At 34.8% G+C, this 19931-nt stretch overlaps 1 protein-coding gene across 2 annotated transcripts in view; it reads right to left on the bottom strand.

Moving 5' to 3' along the window:
• LOC108732663 (mucin-2) overlaps positions 1-19931 on the bottom strand; it is an 88643-nt gene that overhangs the window by 9839 nt on the left and 58873 nt on the right. For both annotated transcript variants that reach the window (XM_025976808.1, XM_025976811.1), the window contains exons 4-5: positions 6989-7030; positions 54-263 (exon numbers count right to left, since the gene is read on the bottom strand). In XM_025976808.1, coding sequence (XP_025832593.1) covers positions 54-263; positions 6989-7030 — 252 coding nt within the window. The remainder of the gene's footprint in view (positions 1-53; positions 264-6988; positions 7031-19931) is intronic.

Genomic DNA, 19931 nt, shown 5'->3' with positions numbered 1-19931 from the left:
GGTATATACATATCAATCACTTTAACGATTGATTTTTAAAAATCTGAAAGTACCTTCAGGACATGTGATGACAGGACAACATTGGTCGGCTCGTTTTTCTACTTTGCAGTCTTGTCCAATCGCTTTGGTATATGGACAAACTCGCAAGTAGCACATGAGCATCCTGTTGTGACAGGTACAATTTAGGCAAGGTTCGTTTGTTATAATTCGATCTCCTTCATCGTAATGTTGGAAATTGTAATAACAGCCTGTAGCATCAGCGACTAGAAAAAAAAAGATGACATAAAAATTACATGTACACTCCGTTAATGATTATTTAAGGATGTTTGCGAAGTATGTCAAAATGCTACGAGACAAATAAAAATTTGGAAGGACGTTCCTCATTCAATTCTAAAACTCCCGTAAAAATTACATATCGATTCACTAAACGGTTAAAAAGTTATTGAATTTTTAAAAAAATGTAATTTTACACATCATTTTATGGATATTTGTTAATCAAACAGATTCAATTTATTTTTATTAACAGGAAACAAGCTACCAGAAATTTCAAACTTGTATAATAAGTAACTTGAACTCTGGAGAATCACTTTAGCGTAAGGTTATTCAAATTCACTAAATGGTTATCGAGGAAAAAATGAAAAATTAGCTGAAAATCTCGTTTTTACTTGATAATATAATGATAATATTTATAATTGTCTGAAATAAATGCAGTTTTAAAGGTTTAATTATTATTTAAACATAATAAAAAGTTTTACGCTCATTATTAACAAAGATTGAAACTAAATATTTTTTTGTTTCGAAGTTGAAATCAAGGCATATTCACTGCCAAAAGTCAGTTAACAGTTTTCCATATTAATCGTTATTTCTTATTTTATTCAAAGTTTTTGGTCAAATTCCAAATTTTCTCTCAAACCGTATACTTTTTTTTTAGTATAAATAGTATTCATTTACCTCATGATATGCGGCAAAACCTAATTAATCACGAATTTCTAATTTTATGTACTCTTGTCTCCGATTGTACCTCCCAAACATCCTTAACGTTCTTTATTTCGTGCAGTTGAAATAGAAGTTTGCTTAAGTTATTATGAAAAATAAAGGCGTTTAGTTTCCATTGAATTACGGATAAAACTTGATAATTGTCAGTATTTAAGGAGATTAGAGAGGTAGACTGTTAAAAAAATTAGTTTTGCACAAAAATAGTGTCAATGTAACTAATTGTGCCAGATGCATGTGCAAGATTTTATTTGGTGAAGGTGTTGGACACATTAGCAACAATACAAAATAGACGCTAAATATTAAACATTGAACATAAAGCTTATAAACCATGCTATGTATTTCTTCGAGGCGGAATCGTACCATTGGTTTTTAATACTATTTAAACAATCGAGGCGAAATCAGACTATATTTTTGACCGCGGAGCCCACCTACGTTATAGATGATACTTAGGCTTTGTAATAACAGTTAAAACTTTTCATTTGGTACATTATAACCATAGGTACGTTGTAAAGTAGTTGTACTGGAGTATTTATTAGCTTTGAGCCAAACATGACACCGAGATCTTTGACAATAAAGATTCTTTGGAGTAGGTGGTCATCTAAACAGTATCAATAAACTTGTAAATTAGACCTATAATAAGATATTGTACAGCACTTGTCAATACTGAATTTAAAACAATTTGTTTTAGAAAAATCATTAACTTCATTCAGGTCATGTTGAACTAATCATACGAGAAATTTTCAAATCATCGTCATATAGCAGGCCATACGAATTAGCAACTACATTAAGTATCTCATTGATGACTACCTTAAAGAACAGCGAGCCGCAGTGAGAGCACTGAAGTGCTCCAGATTTGACAATGTAATCAAATGACGTCTTGTTAACACTATAAACCCTACACTCAATAAAAAAATAGAGCAATGAACACCATACGTATCTATTTACATTAATAACTGTGTACGTTTAACTAAATCAAAAGATGACTTAAATCCAGTATAAATAATATCAGCCTGTTTATCATCATTCAATGCTTTTACAATATAGTCATTAAGCATAACTAGGGTGGAAACTCTAGTTTTGCTAGTGGTAATGCCATGTTGATGTGAACTAATAAAGGAGTTTAAGTAATGAGGAAGGAGCTTTTCAATCAATTTATCAAAGCAAAAGTAGTAACTATCATAACAAGTTACCATATCGTGAAACAAATTTAGCAGGAATGCTATCGTGACCAGCTCTCAGTTAACCTCTTCTCTCTCTCTCATTGAATATACCCAATTGATTTAAAAGTAATAAGACTTATTGGGAATACCTGGGAATACACACTGATTTTGATCGATATAAACAGATTCAAAGTGATTAGCAAAATAATCAACATTAACAACATTTTTCATTATTGTGGCTAGAATTTTTATACCAGAGAAAATTAATGAAGTGGCCAACAAATACGAGGGTGGATTGATAAGTTTCCGGCCTGACCAAGAAAAACAAGGTTTTTAAAAATTTTTTTTTTTTATTTCTCAACATAATCTCCTCCAAGGCTGATACATTTCTCATAGCGGTGTTCCAGTCTATTAATGCCATCTCTATAGACTGATTCGTCAAGCTCCTCAAAATAACCATTTACAGCTTCGATTACTTCTTCATTGTCCGCAAATCTCTTACCGCCAAGCCATTTTTTGAGATTAGGGAACAGAAAATAGTCACTCGGGGCTAGGTCTGGAGAGTAAGGAGGGTGCGGCATCAATTCAAACTTTAGATCGTTGATTTTAGCCGTCGCAACGATTGACGTGTGCGCTGGTGCGTTATCGTGATGAAACAAGATTTTTTTCTTCGCCAGATGAGGTCGTTTAATTTTCACCTCGTGGCTCAAACGTTGCAATAAGTCTGCGTAGTATTGACCAGTGATAGTATTACCCTTTGCAAGGTAATCAATGTATATAATACCTCTTGCATCCCAAAAAACAGTAGCCATAACCTTGTTCGCCGAAAAAATTGTTTTTGCCTTCTTTGGAGTTGGTTCCCCTGGTCCAATCCACTGTTTAGACTGTTCTTTGGTTTCAGGAGTGTAGTGGTGGACCCACGTTTCGTCAACGGTTACGAATCGACGCAAAAATTCGCTTGGATTACGCTTATACAATGACAAATTTGCGGTAGAAATGTTTTTTCGAATCAATTTTTGGTCGACTGTTAGCAAACGCGGCACCCATCTTGCACAGAGCTTTTCCATATGCAAATGTTGGTGCAAAATATGTTGCACACGTTCATATGACATCTTACAGGTCTCAGCTATCTCACGCACTTTCAATCTGCGGTCTCCCAGCACTATTTGATGAATTTTTTCGATCATATCTGGAGTTGTGACCTCAACGGGGCGTCCTGAGCGAGGCCCATCAGAGGTGCTCACACGACCCTTTTTAAACTCGGAAACCCACTGCTTAACGGTTGAATATGACGGGGAGGATGTCCCCAGTGTTGAGTCCATCTCTTTTTTAATTTCCTTCGGCGTTAACCCCTTCAAATAAAAGTATTTGATGACAGCACGATTTTCCTGCTTTTCCATTTTTACGAAAACCACAGAGGCGTCTTGTTCAGCGTGCTGTCAAACCTACACTAGCAAGGAGATCGGGCTGAAACTATAGCTACAAGCTATCCAAGGATGGTACTATAGAATGTCACCTCAAGGTAGGCCTAGTGGCGTCATCTCTTGGTTAGGCCGGAAACTTATCAATCCACCCTCGTACTCTGAGAGCGCGTAGAAAAATATGTTACAAGGTTTGAGTAAATTATTTTTCGACATTTTTTCCTTTGGTCATTACTAGATTCCAAAACATGTCTTTATTATAATCTCGTTTGACTAATTAACGAAGACCTACATCATCATCATCATCATCATCATAAGGTCGTCAGTCCTCCACTGTTTCCTATTTTGAGCTAATCTTCGCATTTACCTAAAACTAGAACATCCCACATCCTTAACTATTTCTTATTGACTTCCATAGTGACAAAAGTCGTAGCTAACAGGGGGTGTTATTGGGATAACCCCCCCCCCCCTCCAATTTTTGTACGAATGAAAAAATTGCTGTTTTCTGCGAAAAGGTAATAGTCAAAACTTTCCTAATGCATATTCAACTTGCAGGACTCTAGATAAGATATTACTGAACATAAACTTAAGGAAAATAAGAGCATTATAAATCCTTAATATTATTTTCAAAGTATGAATAGATACTTCAAAAATTGGTGTAGCTTTATCTTATTGGTCAATATAAGACAAAGTAAATCGTCCATCATGCTCAATTAAAGCTCTGAGAGAGTGTAATTCAGATTTCTATCCTAATATATTCCTATTATTAAATATTTTTGCTACTACAGTGATAACGTGCATACCAGAGCGTATATTTTCAACTCTAAGAAGCGTCGACACCGTGATATTAATTTACCAACCAATGAAATACTTCATATTTTTGCACAAAAAATAAGAAAGACGAATAAACTTAATCCTTTGATATCATTAATCTATTGTTTACAATAATTTGTAATAATTCATTATTTACTTTGTTTTGTTTTTATTAATGCAATTCCTGGCAAAGTAATTTTTAATTTTATTATTCAAAAAAGAAAAATATTTCTAGCTACGGCCTTGATAGTGACCTTTGTTCTCCTATTTGTTTTTAATAGCTCCTCATTCTGCACATTCTATTTTTGCAGAGTTCTTATTTGCAGTTCTATTAATTGATTTAGTTGTCTTGTATCTGGGAGAGTAATGTGGGTATAGGTACCTATATTATCATTTTAATGAATGTACTCGTATGTACCTTGTTAATTGTGTATTTTTATGGGAATTTTCCGAACGAAATACAAATACGGATCCCATAATAACTTTAATTAAATATAAGAGAGCGTACATGAAACAGGCAGTTTTCCGTGCCGGCAAGAATTGTTAATCTCCTTCTGTTGATTACCGTTAACGATGTAGCAAATCTCGATAGTAAGCGATTACTTAACTAATACCTATAAATAAACTTAGTAATTAACTGATCAGCACGACTCTAATTATCAGCTTGGACAAAATAATTACCATCGTATAAGCATCAGATAAACGACTCGGTTTATATACATCAACTTCGTTTAAATGATTAAAGTGCCTACATTCCTCATGCATGAGTGACATTACTAATTGTTAACAATCAGAAATGTTCGAATTATATCTAAGGGGTCGGTCACTGTCATGTTACTTGCAACAATTAAAATGTCATATGTACTATCATTTGTTTCAAAACGGTACCCTTAAGGTTTGGAAGCTACACTGTTATAGAAACCAGTGTTGCACCAAAAGTGGTCAATACTTAATTTTCATGCTCGAAAAGGTACCACCCAACTTGTATCATTTTCATAGTTTGTAAGGAGTTGCCGTTTGAAATCGCTTCTTTTCATAGATCTATAATTAAAAAGCGCAGGAATTACGTGCTCTTTAGGTGCTCTCAATTTGGTCAAGAAGTGATTTTCGTGCTCTCATTCCATCCGACTTCGAGTATCTTTAATGCTTGTTAAGGGTGCAGGGATTGACCCAAAGCGAATTAAAAATATTTAGCAATTTTGACAGAACAGTATTGTAAGAACATCAATAATTGTAAAACAAAAATATTGGTTTGCAAGGGAAGAAAAAGTAGAGAAAAAGTGAATATAACGATAGAAGACCAAAGATTAGAAGAAGTGACTAATTTTAGGTATCTAGGAAGTAAGATAAGTCAGGACGGAAGGAGTAGTAGGGATATAAAGCAGAGGATAGCGCAGGGTCGAGTCGCCTTCAATAAAAAGAAGTTACTTCTATGCTCGTGGACGATTAATTTAGAATTTCGAAAACGATTGCTAAAGGTGTATGTTTGGACCGTGGAGCTGTACGGGTGCGAAACATGGACGGTGGGCGCGGCGGAAAATAAAAGGTTAGAAGCGTTTGAAATGTGGTCTTACCGGCGAATAATGAGGACACCGTGGATAGAGAAGGTTAGAAAATAAGAGGTATTAGAAAGAATAGGAGAACAGAGGACTCCATGGAATTCAATAAAAAATAGGTGAGATAGATTGGTAAGACACCTTCTCAGGCATGAAGGTCTAGTCAGAGACATGTTAGAGGCAGAAACGGGAGTTAGCAGGGATAGAAGTAGACCTAGATTTGATTACTATTCGCAAATAGTTAAGGATATGGGTTGTTCTGGTTTTAGGGAAATGCGAAGATTAGTTCAGGATAGCAATGAGTGGAGATGCGTGCCCAACTGACTGACGACCTTATGATGATGAATTGAATTCTGACCTAATTCTGAAGCATTCATGAATCCAGAGTGGCGAAAACTTATTTTAATAATTTTTTATTTGAGGGGGTGTTGGCGTGAGACCTGTCTCGTATTACACCCCACACTTTGAAATTTTTAATGAAGTAATTCATTTTGTAGCACAAAATTTTTACCACATAAATACTTAATTCTCATACAAGTTTTTTTCGAATACGTGATAAACGCCTTTTTAGTACATATCGGTTTGTTTTTTTTTTACAGTAATTGATCATTAAAAAGTTAGGAAGGTGTTAACTGCAATTCTGAACGCAAGCTACTATTGATTAATTACATTTTAAATTATTGATAAAGTGACATTAATTAGGTATACGCTTGTGATCAATATAAATGCATTAATTGTTTTCATCGTCTAAATGTATGCTCTATTTAAGTTATGTTATTAATTAAAAAGGATAATCCAATCAATTAAACACTTATGCTCCGCAGAAGACTGTGCTTTTAATGGCAGACAAGAAAAGAATAATATTACTATTGTTTTACGAAAGAAAGGAAAAAGAGTTAGCGAAAAGAGAGATTATTTATTTAAAAAAAAGAATCGTTTTCGTTAAAGTTAAAAGTCGAGTGAAACGAAAAGATTTAGTTGATTTGACAAATAATAATCGCCTTTAATTTTTCGGAAAACACAAAATATTCATTTTACTTACCAGGGTAGTATGTTTCCATTTCAGTACTCTGGTCAAATGGCGCTGAAACAGAAAAAAAATATTATTTTTGCTGTTAACATAATTTTTTATTAATATAGTTAACAAACTTTTAATTTTAGTTTCGTAATAGGTACTATAAACTTTATTGTGGCAGTATTAAGCTTTTCTTTCAAACTGACGAGAATTTTTGAAATTAGTTCACGCAGACCATTTACAATTTGTTTGTAGGCAACATGTGACCCGCGGGTCTGGGGTTGGACAGTCTTGGTATAGAAAATATCTAACTCTATCTACTGAGATAAGCTGCTGACTGAAGTGTATCAAATGCTAGACGAGGACCTTACTAATTTAATTTGTTTACTTGTCTTTCACGTACTATAAGCACCATCGCGTTTTCGAATCAATTAGATAAGTAAGTAGTACTCCAACTAAATTACACCCTCATTAGTAATAAGACCCTTGTCTAGCATTTGCAATAGTTCAGTTAGCAGTCAATATTAATTAGATGCCAGTCAGGGTCTGATTCCGGGCCTACCCGAGATAAAAATGTTCAGTCTCTCAGAGTCTCTAAAAGCGAGACTCGAGTCTCCGTCTCTCATCGAGTTTCTCTAGTATCGCTGAGAGAAACTGTTAAAAAAACTGTTTAGCGTCTCTCTGACCAAGAGACTCGAGTCGCTCATAGAGAGATCCTCATTTAGTATCCAGTCTCTGAAAGAGAGACTCGAATCTCTGAACGAGAGACTCTCAATAAGTGGTGTTTCGATAGACATGGTTAAAATTTTCTTCAATTTCAACATATTTCAGAGATCCCAGTCTTTCTACGAGAGACTCGAGTCTCTCAATTTTTCAGTTTTATTCATTCAGTCTCAGTGTGAGAGACTCGAATCTCTGAATTAACAATTCTATCGTTGGAGTCTCTCATACAGAGACTGTGAGAGATCCATAAAAACACCTAGGCAATAACTGAGAGACTGTAAAAGACTGTGAGAGACGCTCTTAGAGACGCTGAAAGACCCTGAGAGACTGGAGAGAGACTAAAAATTTTTGTCTAGGGTATCCCATACCTTTTTTATTTTTATTTTTTCTTTTCATTGGCACATTTCTAGCTTAAATTGATAGGCTAAAAGTAAATCTGTTTGTACAATGTTGAAGAATTTCCTTCTATATAAATAAGGTTCAAATTTTATTGTATATTCGTAGGTAATGAAATACTTTATTTCTTAGTTCATTTCAACAGAATCGGAAAAACGGTTTGATAATTCCGGAGATAACTCGTTTTCCAGAAAAAACTCGTAAGCTTTTCAGATCGTTGTTACCCGTATTAGTACCTATTGTTCGGTTATGAGTAAATACCAGTGCGTGAGTAATCCGGCAATCTCATTACATTTTATCGTCCAATTTCTCATTGTTGCTCCATTCCTATTGATGTAAAGTTTCTTATATTCTGATTCTATCAGCACTACCAGTTATTATGCAAAATGGAAACCTTATCCCTATATAAACGATTTCTATATATGCACACAAATGCAGTAAGGTACAGATGAGTGGTAGGTACACTCCCAGTTTCATAATTTTACACGTTTTGGAGTCAAAAATTAAAATGTATCTCACTTTGTGAATTTGTAAAGGTCTTTATCTATATGAAAATAAGGCAGAAGTAAAAGATTTGATTTGATTTCTTCTGAAAGTAGTAGTATGCAGAATTATTATAATATGTTTATTAATCAATTCCGGGTCGATTCACCAAAATGGCCATTAATCAAAACAATAACTGGAATTAAACGTTTAGAATATTTAAAATTTTTTTTATTTTGCTCTGTATGTATTTCGCTAACAATTTATAGTTCCAGGTCTATCCATTTGGGATAAATTTAAAAATTTTAAAGTTTCACTTATTTACAACTCTCCCTTTGACACGAAACAGTTTTAACAATGGTGATACTGCCAAAAATAGGGCTTCAGACGAGACGAGAGTAGGCGAGAATATCGAAAATCTTGTCTCGGTTTCGTCAATTTCCAAAAAATTATGTCTTGTCTCTCTCTCTCTGTCTCGTCTCGTTATTAGTTGTCTGGCCTCATCTTGCTTAATTCTAAATAACGATAATAAATATTATATAAACTANAATAAAACTATATTTATTACGTTTTTATACAAAAATATTTTTATATCATCATCATCATAGGGTCGTCAGTCTTAAGACTGGTTGGACACGTACCTCCAATCTTTCCTATCCTGAGCTAAACTTCGCATTACCCCAAATCTAGAACAGCCCACATCGTTAGCTATTTGCGAACAGTAATCTAATCTAGGTCTACCTCTACCCTAACTCCTGTTTCTGCCTCTAATATGTTTCTGACTAGACCTTCATGCCTAAGAAGGTGTCCTACCAACCTATCTCGCCTATTTTTTATTGATTTTTATATGTATATATATTTTTTAATTTTACACACTCTTACTCTAGTAAATAAAGAGGATCTTCCAGGTAAAAAATTTGGAGCCAAAAAAAACTCTTTCAATAGTATATAAGTACGTTAATTACTCTCTAGTTTATAGACACATATACTCAACCGAGAGTAAGATGACCCATCGATCTTTTAAAAAGTCATTTAAACCTAAAATATCAAAATCAGCAAGGATAAATATTAATGATAACAGTTATGTTACTATACAAAGAGTTAACAAGTTGGAGTAAAAATGTGGAAAACTCATACACGGTTATTCATTTTTTTTTTTTTAATTTACAATAAATTATTTCATGATCGTTACCAGATTTTATATTTTGTAAAATATATTGTTCTCTATGTAGACCTTTTTTAATTTTTTTAATAAAAACTTCATAAAAAGAATTTAACGAGACCGAAAACGAGACTCTCGGATTGTGCTGTATGCGGTCTCGGTATCGCCCATAATATTTTCCAAAAGTCTCGTCTAGCTTTTCCGAGACGAGAAAAATCTCGCTCTAGCCAAAAACGCAAGATACCCCAACAAATTTTGAATTTAACGCCACTCTAATCGATAATTAATCAATGCATAGTTATTTAAATCTAAATATGACGAAATTACAAAGTTTATAGTAAATCTACGTCTATAACACGCAATTGTTATACCGCCGAATCGGTATTCGCGATATCGAATGTAGGTTGGTAAGCCTGCTTATGTAGATACATTCATACATTCAGTACAGACCTGTTACTGTTATTGTTGTTATAACGCGCGACAAGTGCCACTCAACGACAACCTGTTACAATGTAAAACAACTTGAATGACGCCTTCATAACAACAAAGAGTGAAACTGAACGAGTTGCATGCAAAATGGTTTTATTAACGAAACTCGGCAAGTGTAGATATATTATGCTGCTTTATGGGTGGGTTGGTACATTTTCGCCATAAGTATACATAAGTAGATGGTACTAGTACCTTGCACGGCTTTACGATGTCCTGTACGTAATAGTTCTACTAATCCAAATACCTACTTCGGAATTGTTTTTGTATAGTATTACGAATAAACTGTATTAAGAAATACGTTAGACAAACTAGACGCTCTTTTCACGTTAGGTTCAAAGAGCATTTAGCTGAGCCAGGTTATGGAGAACGTACTCTTACTGAATGTCGTAGGATCAATACAGATAATTTCACTTTATTAAAGGAAATTATAAATAATTACCCGCTTGATAGTTTTGAAAGTATGTTTATTTAACAAAGGAGATTAAGCTCTCTTAACAAAGACAAGGATCTTATCACTAGCTCTCTGCTTTTAAATTAAACGCATAGTNAGGAAATTATAAATAATTACCCGCTTGATAGTTTTGAAAGTATGTTTATTTAACAAAGGAGATTAAGCTCTCTTAACAAAGACAAGGATCTTATCACTAGCTCTCTGCTTTTAAATTAAACGCATAGTGGACTATAAAATCACTTTATAATATATACTTGTCATTAGTTTTTAACTCTCTTAACTTCGGTAACTTTATTATCAATAAGTACTTTGAACGATTAATGTTGAATTATCGTTTGGATTTGAAATTTATTACGTATTCTTTAGTGTTTATTAGAAAAGTACTTTAACATCCTTCGCGTAGAAATTTCATCCAAACGGGAGACGGGGTTGGAAGCCACGCAAAATATGGTAAAATCCTTTGCTAATAAGGAGTAAACACGATTTCTTTCCCGGGAGAGAATGTTGCGATTTCGTTTCCGAAATCAGGGAAAAACATCGTACTTTCGGTAGGGGTAGGTATGCTAAAAATCATTTTTCTTTCACTTTCCGCAATAGAAAATGTTAAATTTCTTTCGATGGATATGAATTATGTTTATGTTATATTTTATTTAATGAAACTAAACATATTTAAAAAAAATATTTTTGGTGGATGCGACGGACACCATTTCGATGCTGTGTATACAAATTCATGATATACCCCGTAGGTACACAGTTTCAAAAGTTGCAACAAAAAGTTGATCAATTTGGAAAGATTGTATTGGCAAGATAACTATGGACTACTATAATGTAATAATTTAATCATATTTATCACTTAGGTATATGTTATATTTAAATATTGTCAATCTGAAAAATTGGTTCTCGATATTGTTTCAGTAATGAAATTTCAGTTGTTATCTGGTTGGACACGCACCTCAACTCTTTTCTATCCTGAGCTAATCTTCGCATTTCAGTAAAACTAGAACAACCCACATCAGTAACTATTTGCGAACGGTAATCTAATCTAGGTCTATCTATACCCTTCCTAACTCCCGTTTCTGCCTTTAATATGTCTCTGACAATACATTCATGCCTGAGAAGGTGTCCTACCAACCTAACTCGCCTATTTCTCATTGACTTCTACAGAGTCCAATGTTCTCCTATTTTTTCTAATTTCTCTTCATTTCTTATCTTTTCTGTATCCACGGAGTCCTCATCATTCGCCCGTAACACTGCATTTTGAACGCTTCTCCTTTACAGCGGCGCGCTCCAAACATACACCTTTAACAACCTTTTCGGAATTTCTAAATTAACCGTTCGCGAGCATAGAAGTGACTTCTTTTTATTGAAGGCGACTCGACCCTGCGCTATCCACTGCTTTATATCCCTACTACTCCTTCCGTCCTGACTTATCTGACTTCCTAGATACCTAAAATCGGTCACTTCTTCTAATTTTTCGTCTCCTATCTTTGTAACGCTCTTTCCCTACTTTTTCTTCCCTTGCATGCCAGTATTTTTGTTTTAATTTTATTTATTTTCATACAGTACTGTTTTGTCAATACCGCTTCCATTTTATTTAAAGCTATCTGTAACTCCTCCTTGCTAGATGCTAATACTGCTATATCATCTGCAAATCTAAGGATACTAATCTTTTGCCCCTGTATATCTATCCCTACAATTGTACTGTCTTCAATGATGTTGATCGCGTCATCGATGTATAGATTAAAAAGTAGCGGTGACAGTGTGCATCCCTGTCTGACTCCGTTCTTAATATTTCAGTATCATGAATTAAATTTAGAAACCACTCCAATGTTTAATTACGACTAGGTTTATTCTATTTCTATCATAATCATCATCATTAAGAATGTCAGTCCTAAATGTGGTTGGACACGCACCTCCAGTCTTTCCTATCCTAAATTAATCTTCGTATTTCCCTAAAACTAAAACATCCCACATCCTTAACTCTTTATAAACAGTACTCATATCTAGGTCTACCTCTTCTCCTCTTAGCTCATGTTTCTGCTTCTAATATGTTTCTAACCAGCCCTTCATGCCTGAGAAGGTGTCCTAGCAACTTATCTCGGCTGATTTTTGAAATTTTACAGTTACCTACTTACGGGATCATTCTAATGAAAATGTCACTATTCTTCATTTGATATATTATCTAATAACAGACGCATTTCCTGTTGTGTCGCGTTAACGTTAAAATTCCATATTATGCGGGTCGCCAATAAATCAAGGAAAGGCCGCATGCGGCCTGCGGGTCGTATTTTCTATAGTCGCATGAACTTTACGCTGCTGGTTTATTTTATCTTACCTATGGTTATGGGTCTGAGTCTGGTGGACATTCGAAACCAGTGTCACAACAATGGAATACCCACTGCTGTTTCAGAGGTCAACTTGAGCGGCTTGCATGGCATCGCATCGGTTAGTAGCACTTGTCGCATAATAACAATGTTACAAACGAGTTCGCAAGCACATAACCTACATTTATCTTATCTCTGTGCAGCTGTAATCCTCGTCCATCCTTATATACGTAACTTAGCCTAACTTAACAGTCGGAGGTGTATCGTGTATCTACAGGGTGGTTATTCTTCGCTAGGATCCGTGAAGCATCAAAGTCCGATTACACATTCATCAATTTGATATTGGAACAAATAGTAGGAAGTTATCAGAAAATTTGATAGACAAACAGTTTTCAAGTTGTTGGTAGAAACGAGGGAGAATTAGAAACAGTAGAAAAACAGAAGGATTAAGGAAGTCAATAAGAAATGGGTGAGATAGTTGGTAAGACACCTCAGGCATGAAGAAGATGAGCAAAGATAGCCCTGGATAAGATTATCTGGTTTTCGAGGAATAGAACGACTGGCTCAAGATAAGAAATAATGGATAATATTCAACAGGGTGGTTATTCTTCGTGGGATCCATGAAGCATTAAAGTCCGATTACACATTCATCAATTTGATGTTGGTACAAATAGAAGCAAGTTATCAGAAAATCTTATAGACAAACAGTTTTCGAGTTGTTGGTAGAAATGAGGAAGTATTAGAAGCAGTAGAAGAACAAAGGGATTAAGGAAGTCAATAAGAAATGGGTGAGATAGTTGGTAAGACACCTCAGGCATGAAAAAGATGAGCAAAGATAGCCCTGGATGGGAATAGAACGATTGACTGAAGATAGAAAATAATGGATAATATTCAATCCTTCTGTTTGAATCTCACTGATCTCCTCAAAAAATAACCATCCTGTATGTGCTAGAAGCCGTTTCTTCGTTGGCTTGCTTGGCCGTTTCCAAAGTCAGTCATTAGTTCATCGACTACGATAAAATCTTGCGAGGGTTGACACGGGAACTTCGATATTACGAGTCGCAACATACCACTGTCAAGACATACGTATAACGTTCTTGTACACATAAGTACGGGAAGTCACATACAGGTACACATATGTGTATATTTATATATATACGTAATTTAATGGACAATAACTCTCGGAATGCTGAAAAATTCGAAACAAAGCACGTTGATCCAGGAAAGAGTTTGTTCATGACGTCGTTACAACTACACAGTGGTCGTAATTTTAGAAGGATNATGATGACACATCCTATAAACATAGATCGTTCATGGATGTGTGATTTTTTAACATCAATTACCTACCTCTAATAACTTGAAAATAATCATTAATTTATATGCTGATTAACAGGGCATAGGTCATTGCACGTAATCTATGTGTTATTATAAGAAAATATAAATGCTGAAAAATTCGAAACAAAGCACGTTGATCCAGGAAAGAGTTTGTTCATGACGTCGTTACAACTACACAGTGGTCGTAATTTTAGAAGGATCTCAAGGAGACAAGAACAAACCAAATGTGGGTTATTGTAATCCTGGAATCGTTCATGTATTCATAGCATTTACAACGATTATTATGACTTTAATACATATCATGTATATCGAATCTTCAGCACACTTGTGGGTCCTTGGAACAAATGTAGGTGAGAATAACTGTTCGTGGAATTCTTAACTTTTCTTTAATTGAGAGAAGTTTACATTTATCATTATTAATAATCAAAACTAAGACAAAACCAACAGGGGAAGTGGAAAGTAGAAAGCCTAACAGTTTTCGGGTACAAACTTAGCTAGGGATTTCTATCCTACAACGTTCAATTCTTCTTTAAAGAAAAACGTCATCATATTTAATAAATTATAAGACACATACGAAAACAAAACAAAACCTCACAGATCCCTATTAGTATAAACAATATCTCGGGGTAACTGTTAAGACAACTCTCATATCTTGGTTAGAAGAAATGAACTCTACAAAACGTTGCGATAGAGCTGACAAGCAGAAACAAACGATTCTGGGAATCCCATGTATTTTTCAAATGAGTTTCTGGCCTGGATACTTAGACCTATGACTGTGGAATCCCATAATTATCGGATTTGCCTGACCTGCGCATTGTTTTATAGAGAGATGATTATTTTTTGAGAGGCCCTCTATATCGGTTGCCATAATCATCGATGCCTCTAGTGCATGATTAAACTCAAATCCGTGTTTAGGACCAATGCTGTTTATGTTAGAATGGAAGACCATAACATTTAACGTAAAAAAATTCTAGTCATCATCATGACATAATTTCAAATAGTGCAAGACCACTTAGGTAAAAAAATATACACACAATTAAATGTAACAGGTTCAAATCAAACATTAAAAGTCTAAGAGCCCCTGCTCTTGAATTGCTTTTTTATGCTCCATATTGTGTTGACAATTAAAGTTATCCGTTTGAATCTATTTTATTATTTATAAAGCATGCAAGAATTAAAAATGCAAGTGTGAATATTTGAAAAATATCGGGGGAACAATGATCCATGACCAGTGAAAGTAAACCTCATTACATTTTGAAACCCAGATAATTAGGAGAAAACGTTTGGTCATATTTCGGCAGATCAGTGGTTGTATAGCCTGCTATTTTATCTTTATTCAACAAGATTTTCCCTTAAACTTCATTGTAGTGATTGTCTAGTATGATTAGGTTTCAAATTTATACGCCGGGGTCCAGGATTTAATCGATCATTGTCGATGAGGACCTATCAGCCTGAGTCTTCATTTCCTAATACTGTAAATTTTTCTACTAAATTTACTATCCTTTCGGGATTTTCGATTTAAAGCTCCTTATTTAGTTTACTTTACATTTTGAATCACGTTTGTCAATGTTGGATAATCTCCTTTTACTAGCTTTTGGACAATCCCGATGTTCCTAAATACCTAACCCATCATAGAATCCAGTCATTAATACGAAATTTAGCTAGCATAGCACGCGGAATTTATGAGAAATGGAAGTGACGGAGGATTTCGTGGAAGTTCGCATCCAAGGTTTCAACCCTTTCCGTAAACCAAAACCACTGTGTATCGCGTGTGTCTTGACTGCCAGGAACTGGATTCGCAGGTTCGCAGATGTAAATCCGCGACAAACGCAGGCAGCCGCAGCAGCGGCACAGAGGTCAGTGAACCTGCACAGAAAGGGCAGGGTCCATATGTGTGCATTTGTAACCCTGATTGTTGCCGCATCTCGTTAAGGAATTAGTTACAAGTTCGCGACTAAACGGTCGCAAAATAAATCATTATGTTGTGGGAATACAAACTAGAAGTCGCGACGCGGCGCGTTATAAGTACCCACCTATGTACGTAGATGCATGTATGTGCTTGTTGTGCGTACATGTAGGTACGTATGTAATGTATGCCGCGGCAGACGATGAAACTGCAAAAATCTACTTCGGATGTGACGGAATACATGCAACTCATATGGAATGAAATAACACCGGTGACATCTGTCAGTTTTTCAAAGGAGTAAGTCAATTAGTATTTCTGCAGTAGGACATTTTAAACGCTTCGTCCTTACGACTGGTATAGGATATAAGTATTTCGTAAGAAGTAAAAGAAAATACCGGACATGTGTGAGATTGATTCGTAGCTGAATCTCAATGACGACGTAGATAATAAGGGACAAAAATAGGTAGTTATTAGTTTTCTTCTCTATTTGTTTGAATTATTTAAAAAAAGTTTTTATAAGTTTGCAAATTTTTGAGTTTTTTTGTTTTTTTTGCCATTAAACAAAACGTGTGCTAAATTGTAAGTCGATAGCGTAATGTAAAGACCCCTATACACTTGAAGTCGCCGATTTTCGATATTATTAGGGAGTCAGATAACTCAAGGTGGAATAAGCGCTGAAGATGTAAAACAAAGAATAGTGCAAGGTCGGGTGACTTTTCACAAAAAGAAATCACCTTTCTGCCCGGATCAGTTAATTTGGAAATTCGGAAACGATTGTTAGACATGTACCTACGCTTGAAGTTCGACTCTGTAGGTACTGATATGAAACGTGAACAGTCACGCTGCGAAAAGGAAATGTTTGAAGCATTGGAGATGGGGTGTTACAAGCGAATGATGAGGACGCTGTGGGTAGAGAATGTTAGAAATTAATAGGTATTAAAAAGAGTATGGAAGTTAATAAGAGTTAGGCGAGATAGGTTGGTAGAACTCCTCAGATATGAAGGGTTTAGTTAAAGACTTATTAGAAGCAGAAACAGAAGTTAAAAGGCGGAGTGGAGGTAGACATAGATTTGATTACTGTTTGCAAATAGTTAAGGATGTTTTAGCTTAGGGAAATGCTAAGATTAGCCTAGGATAGGGTTCAATCATTCCTAGAACTTGACCACTGACTATCCTATAATAATGATTATGATGGGGTTGGTAGATGTTAAAAGGGGTAGAGGTAAAGCTAGACTAGATCACCTTTAACAAATTTATTGCGATAATCAATAGAGGAGATGTTTGATAAAATATTATAAAAAAGATGTTATGAGAACGACTAATTTAATGGTAAATGGTTAAAATTAAAAGAATATCTTCGGCTAGTACTGCTAAAAATTGATTGGAAGGAAGAATAACTAGTACTTAATATTTCAAGAAAGGTTAAATCAAATGCATGAAGTTGTTCATTATAATGTATGTAAAAATGAAGATGATGACACATCCTATAAACATAGATCGTTCATGGATGTGTGATTTTTTAACATCAATTACCTACCTCTAATAACTTGAAAATAATCATTAATTTATATGCTGATTAACAGGGCATAGGTCATTGCACGTAATCTATGTGTTATTATAAGAAAATATAACCTTTGGAAACATTTTTTGCGTCATTAACGTTCTCAGAAACTCATGCAGGTAATGTATTAATAGTGAAGGCTGCCTTTTTATACCTTTATATGAATCAATACGCGTTGCAGACAATAACAACTTTAATGAGTTTCAAATTGGAGAGATTACAGTTTTCCTATTCTTCTCAGTTTTTGTTTTGGGATTTCTTAAAATTTTCAAAGGGTGGACCACATCGTTGTAGATATTAGTAAACTCCATATAACCCAAAGTGCCTTGAATGACCAACCACAAGTATGTATATAATCCCACAGAAGTAGTTCAAAATGCAAGAAAAGTAATGCATGCTAATTTCCTCCCTTGCTGCGTATGCTCTTTTCACCACTCCTGGGCCAGGAAGTGACATTTTCTTGGCTAAGTAATTTAGCAATGTTTATTGAAACAAAATCTCGAAAGCTCTCGATTTGGACAACGTAATAGTAGCTGCGTCCTTACATGAGCATGTCAGAGGAAATCCGAGGGATGTGTGAGAAAATCATAAAAATTTCATAGCAATCCATATAGGAAAATGCAAGATTCTAATCATGCGCAGTGATTTAAAAACTGTGAAAAAGGATTTAGACCATCTCAATAAGTAGATAAGAACATCATCGTGATAAGGTCGTCAGTCCTAAGACTGCTTGGACACGTAACTCCACTCTTTCCTATTCTGAGTTAATCATCGCATTTCCCTAAAACTAGAACGTCCCACAATTTTAACTATTTGCGAGCAGTAATTTAATCTAGGTCTAACTCTACCCCTCCTAACTCCTGTTTGTGCCTCTAATATGTCTCTGACTAGCCCCTTATGCTTGAGAAGGGGTCCTAGCAACCTATATCATTTATTTCTTATTGACTTCCATAGAGTCCTCTGTTGTCCTATTCTTTCCAATACCTCTTCATTTCTAACCTTTTCTACCCACGTTATCCTCATCATCCGCCTATAACACCACATTTCAAACGCTTCTAACTTTTTCTTTTCCGCCGCACCCACTGTCCATGTTTCGCATCCGTACAACGCCGCGCTCCAAACATACACCTTTAACAACATTTTTCGAAGTAAGTAGGTAGGTAAAAAAAGCGTTACATAGTCTTCTTGGTTTTGCTCTTGCAAAATCGATTCTTGTTTTTAAAGCATTCTTCGTATTAGTTTAGAAAATTTTAAATTGTTAAGACTTCGAGGTATTATAACGCAGAACCACCGAAGATGTCAGCCGCAGTTGCCCACGAAACGTCTGGACTTAATAGTTCTTTTGAACCGTAACACTTCATTCGGAATTATAATTGGTTCAATACAGAAAAGAATGAAAGTGTGTGTCCAACTAATCTTTAGATTAATGACATTGTAGTGTTGAGATGACATTGATTTTTTCATTAGTGCATGAAATTGTGCACTCTTTTTGAAAAGTGTTGTGCTAACTTGATTCATACTCATGCGTATAGAGTATCTACTATAATCTCCATTCATTTTCGTAGGTATATACATACATATGTGTATAAGTATTTTAGATTTATGCGAAGAGGAAACGTTTAGTATTCCATTTATAATGCTAATTCTAACGTATTTCCAGATATTTCTAAATCTGCATAATTATCCGTATCTAATACTATTTGCCGTGGAGTACAGTTAATAATGCCGTTCATTTTTTTCTTGTTGTAACCATTCATAACTAATACATACCTAGTTGAATTTGAGTTAACAGTGAGATGAATTATGTCAAATTGTGCCTTGTTGACAGACTGACACTTTTAATTAACTGGCGAGATTAGTGAATACTTATGCATGCTCATTAAGAATAGTACAATTCTGATTAAAGTTGTCGTGTAAATCAGGGCTGTTCAACTGGCGGCCCGCGGGCCGTATACGGCCCGCCAAATTATTTTATGATACTAAATTAATATTATTAATTTTACTTTACTATGTAAAGTAAGAGATCTATGAAGCAATGAAGGAATGTAATATACAAGCGGATTTTAAAATATTTCTACCAAAATTAGATATGTTAATTACAGATTTCAATGAAAGATTTTCTCAATTTGATGATCATAAA

This window comes from Agrilus planipennis, unplaced genomic scaffold, assembly GCF_000699045.2.
Source record: "Agrilus planipennis isolate EAB-ADULT unplaced genomic scaffold, Apla_2.0 scaffold56, whole genome shotgun sequence".
Taxonomy (NCBI): Eukaryota; Metazoa; Arthropoda; class Insecta; order Coleoptera; family Buprestidae; genus Agrilus; species Agrilus planipennis.
Note: the sequence above shows the minus strand (reverse complement) of the source record. Positions and strands in the feature narration are given on the sequence as shown.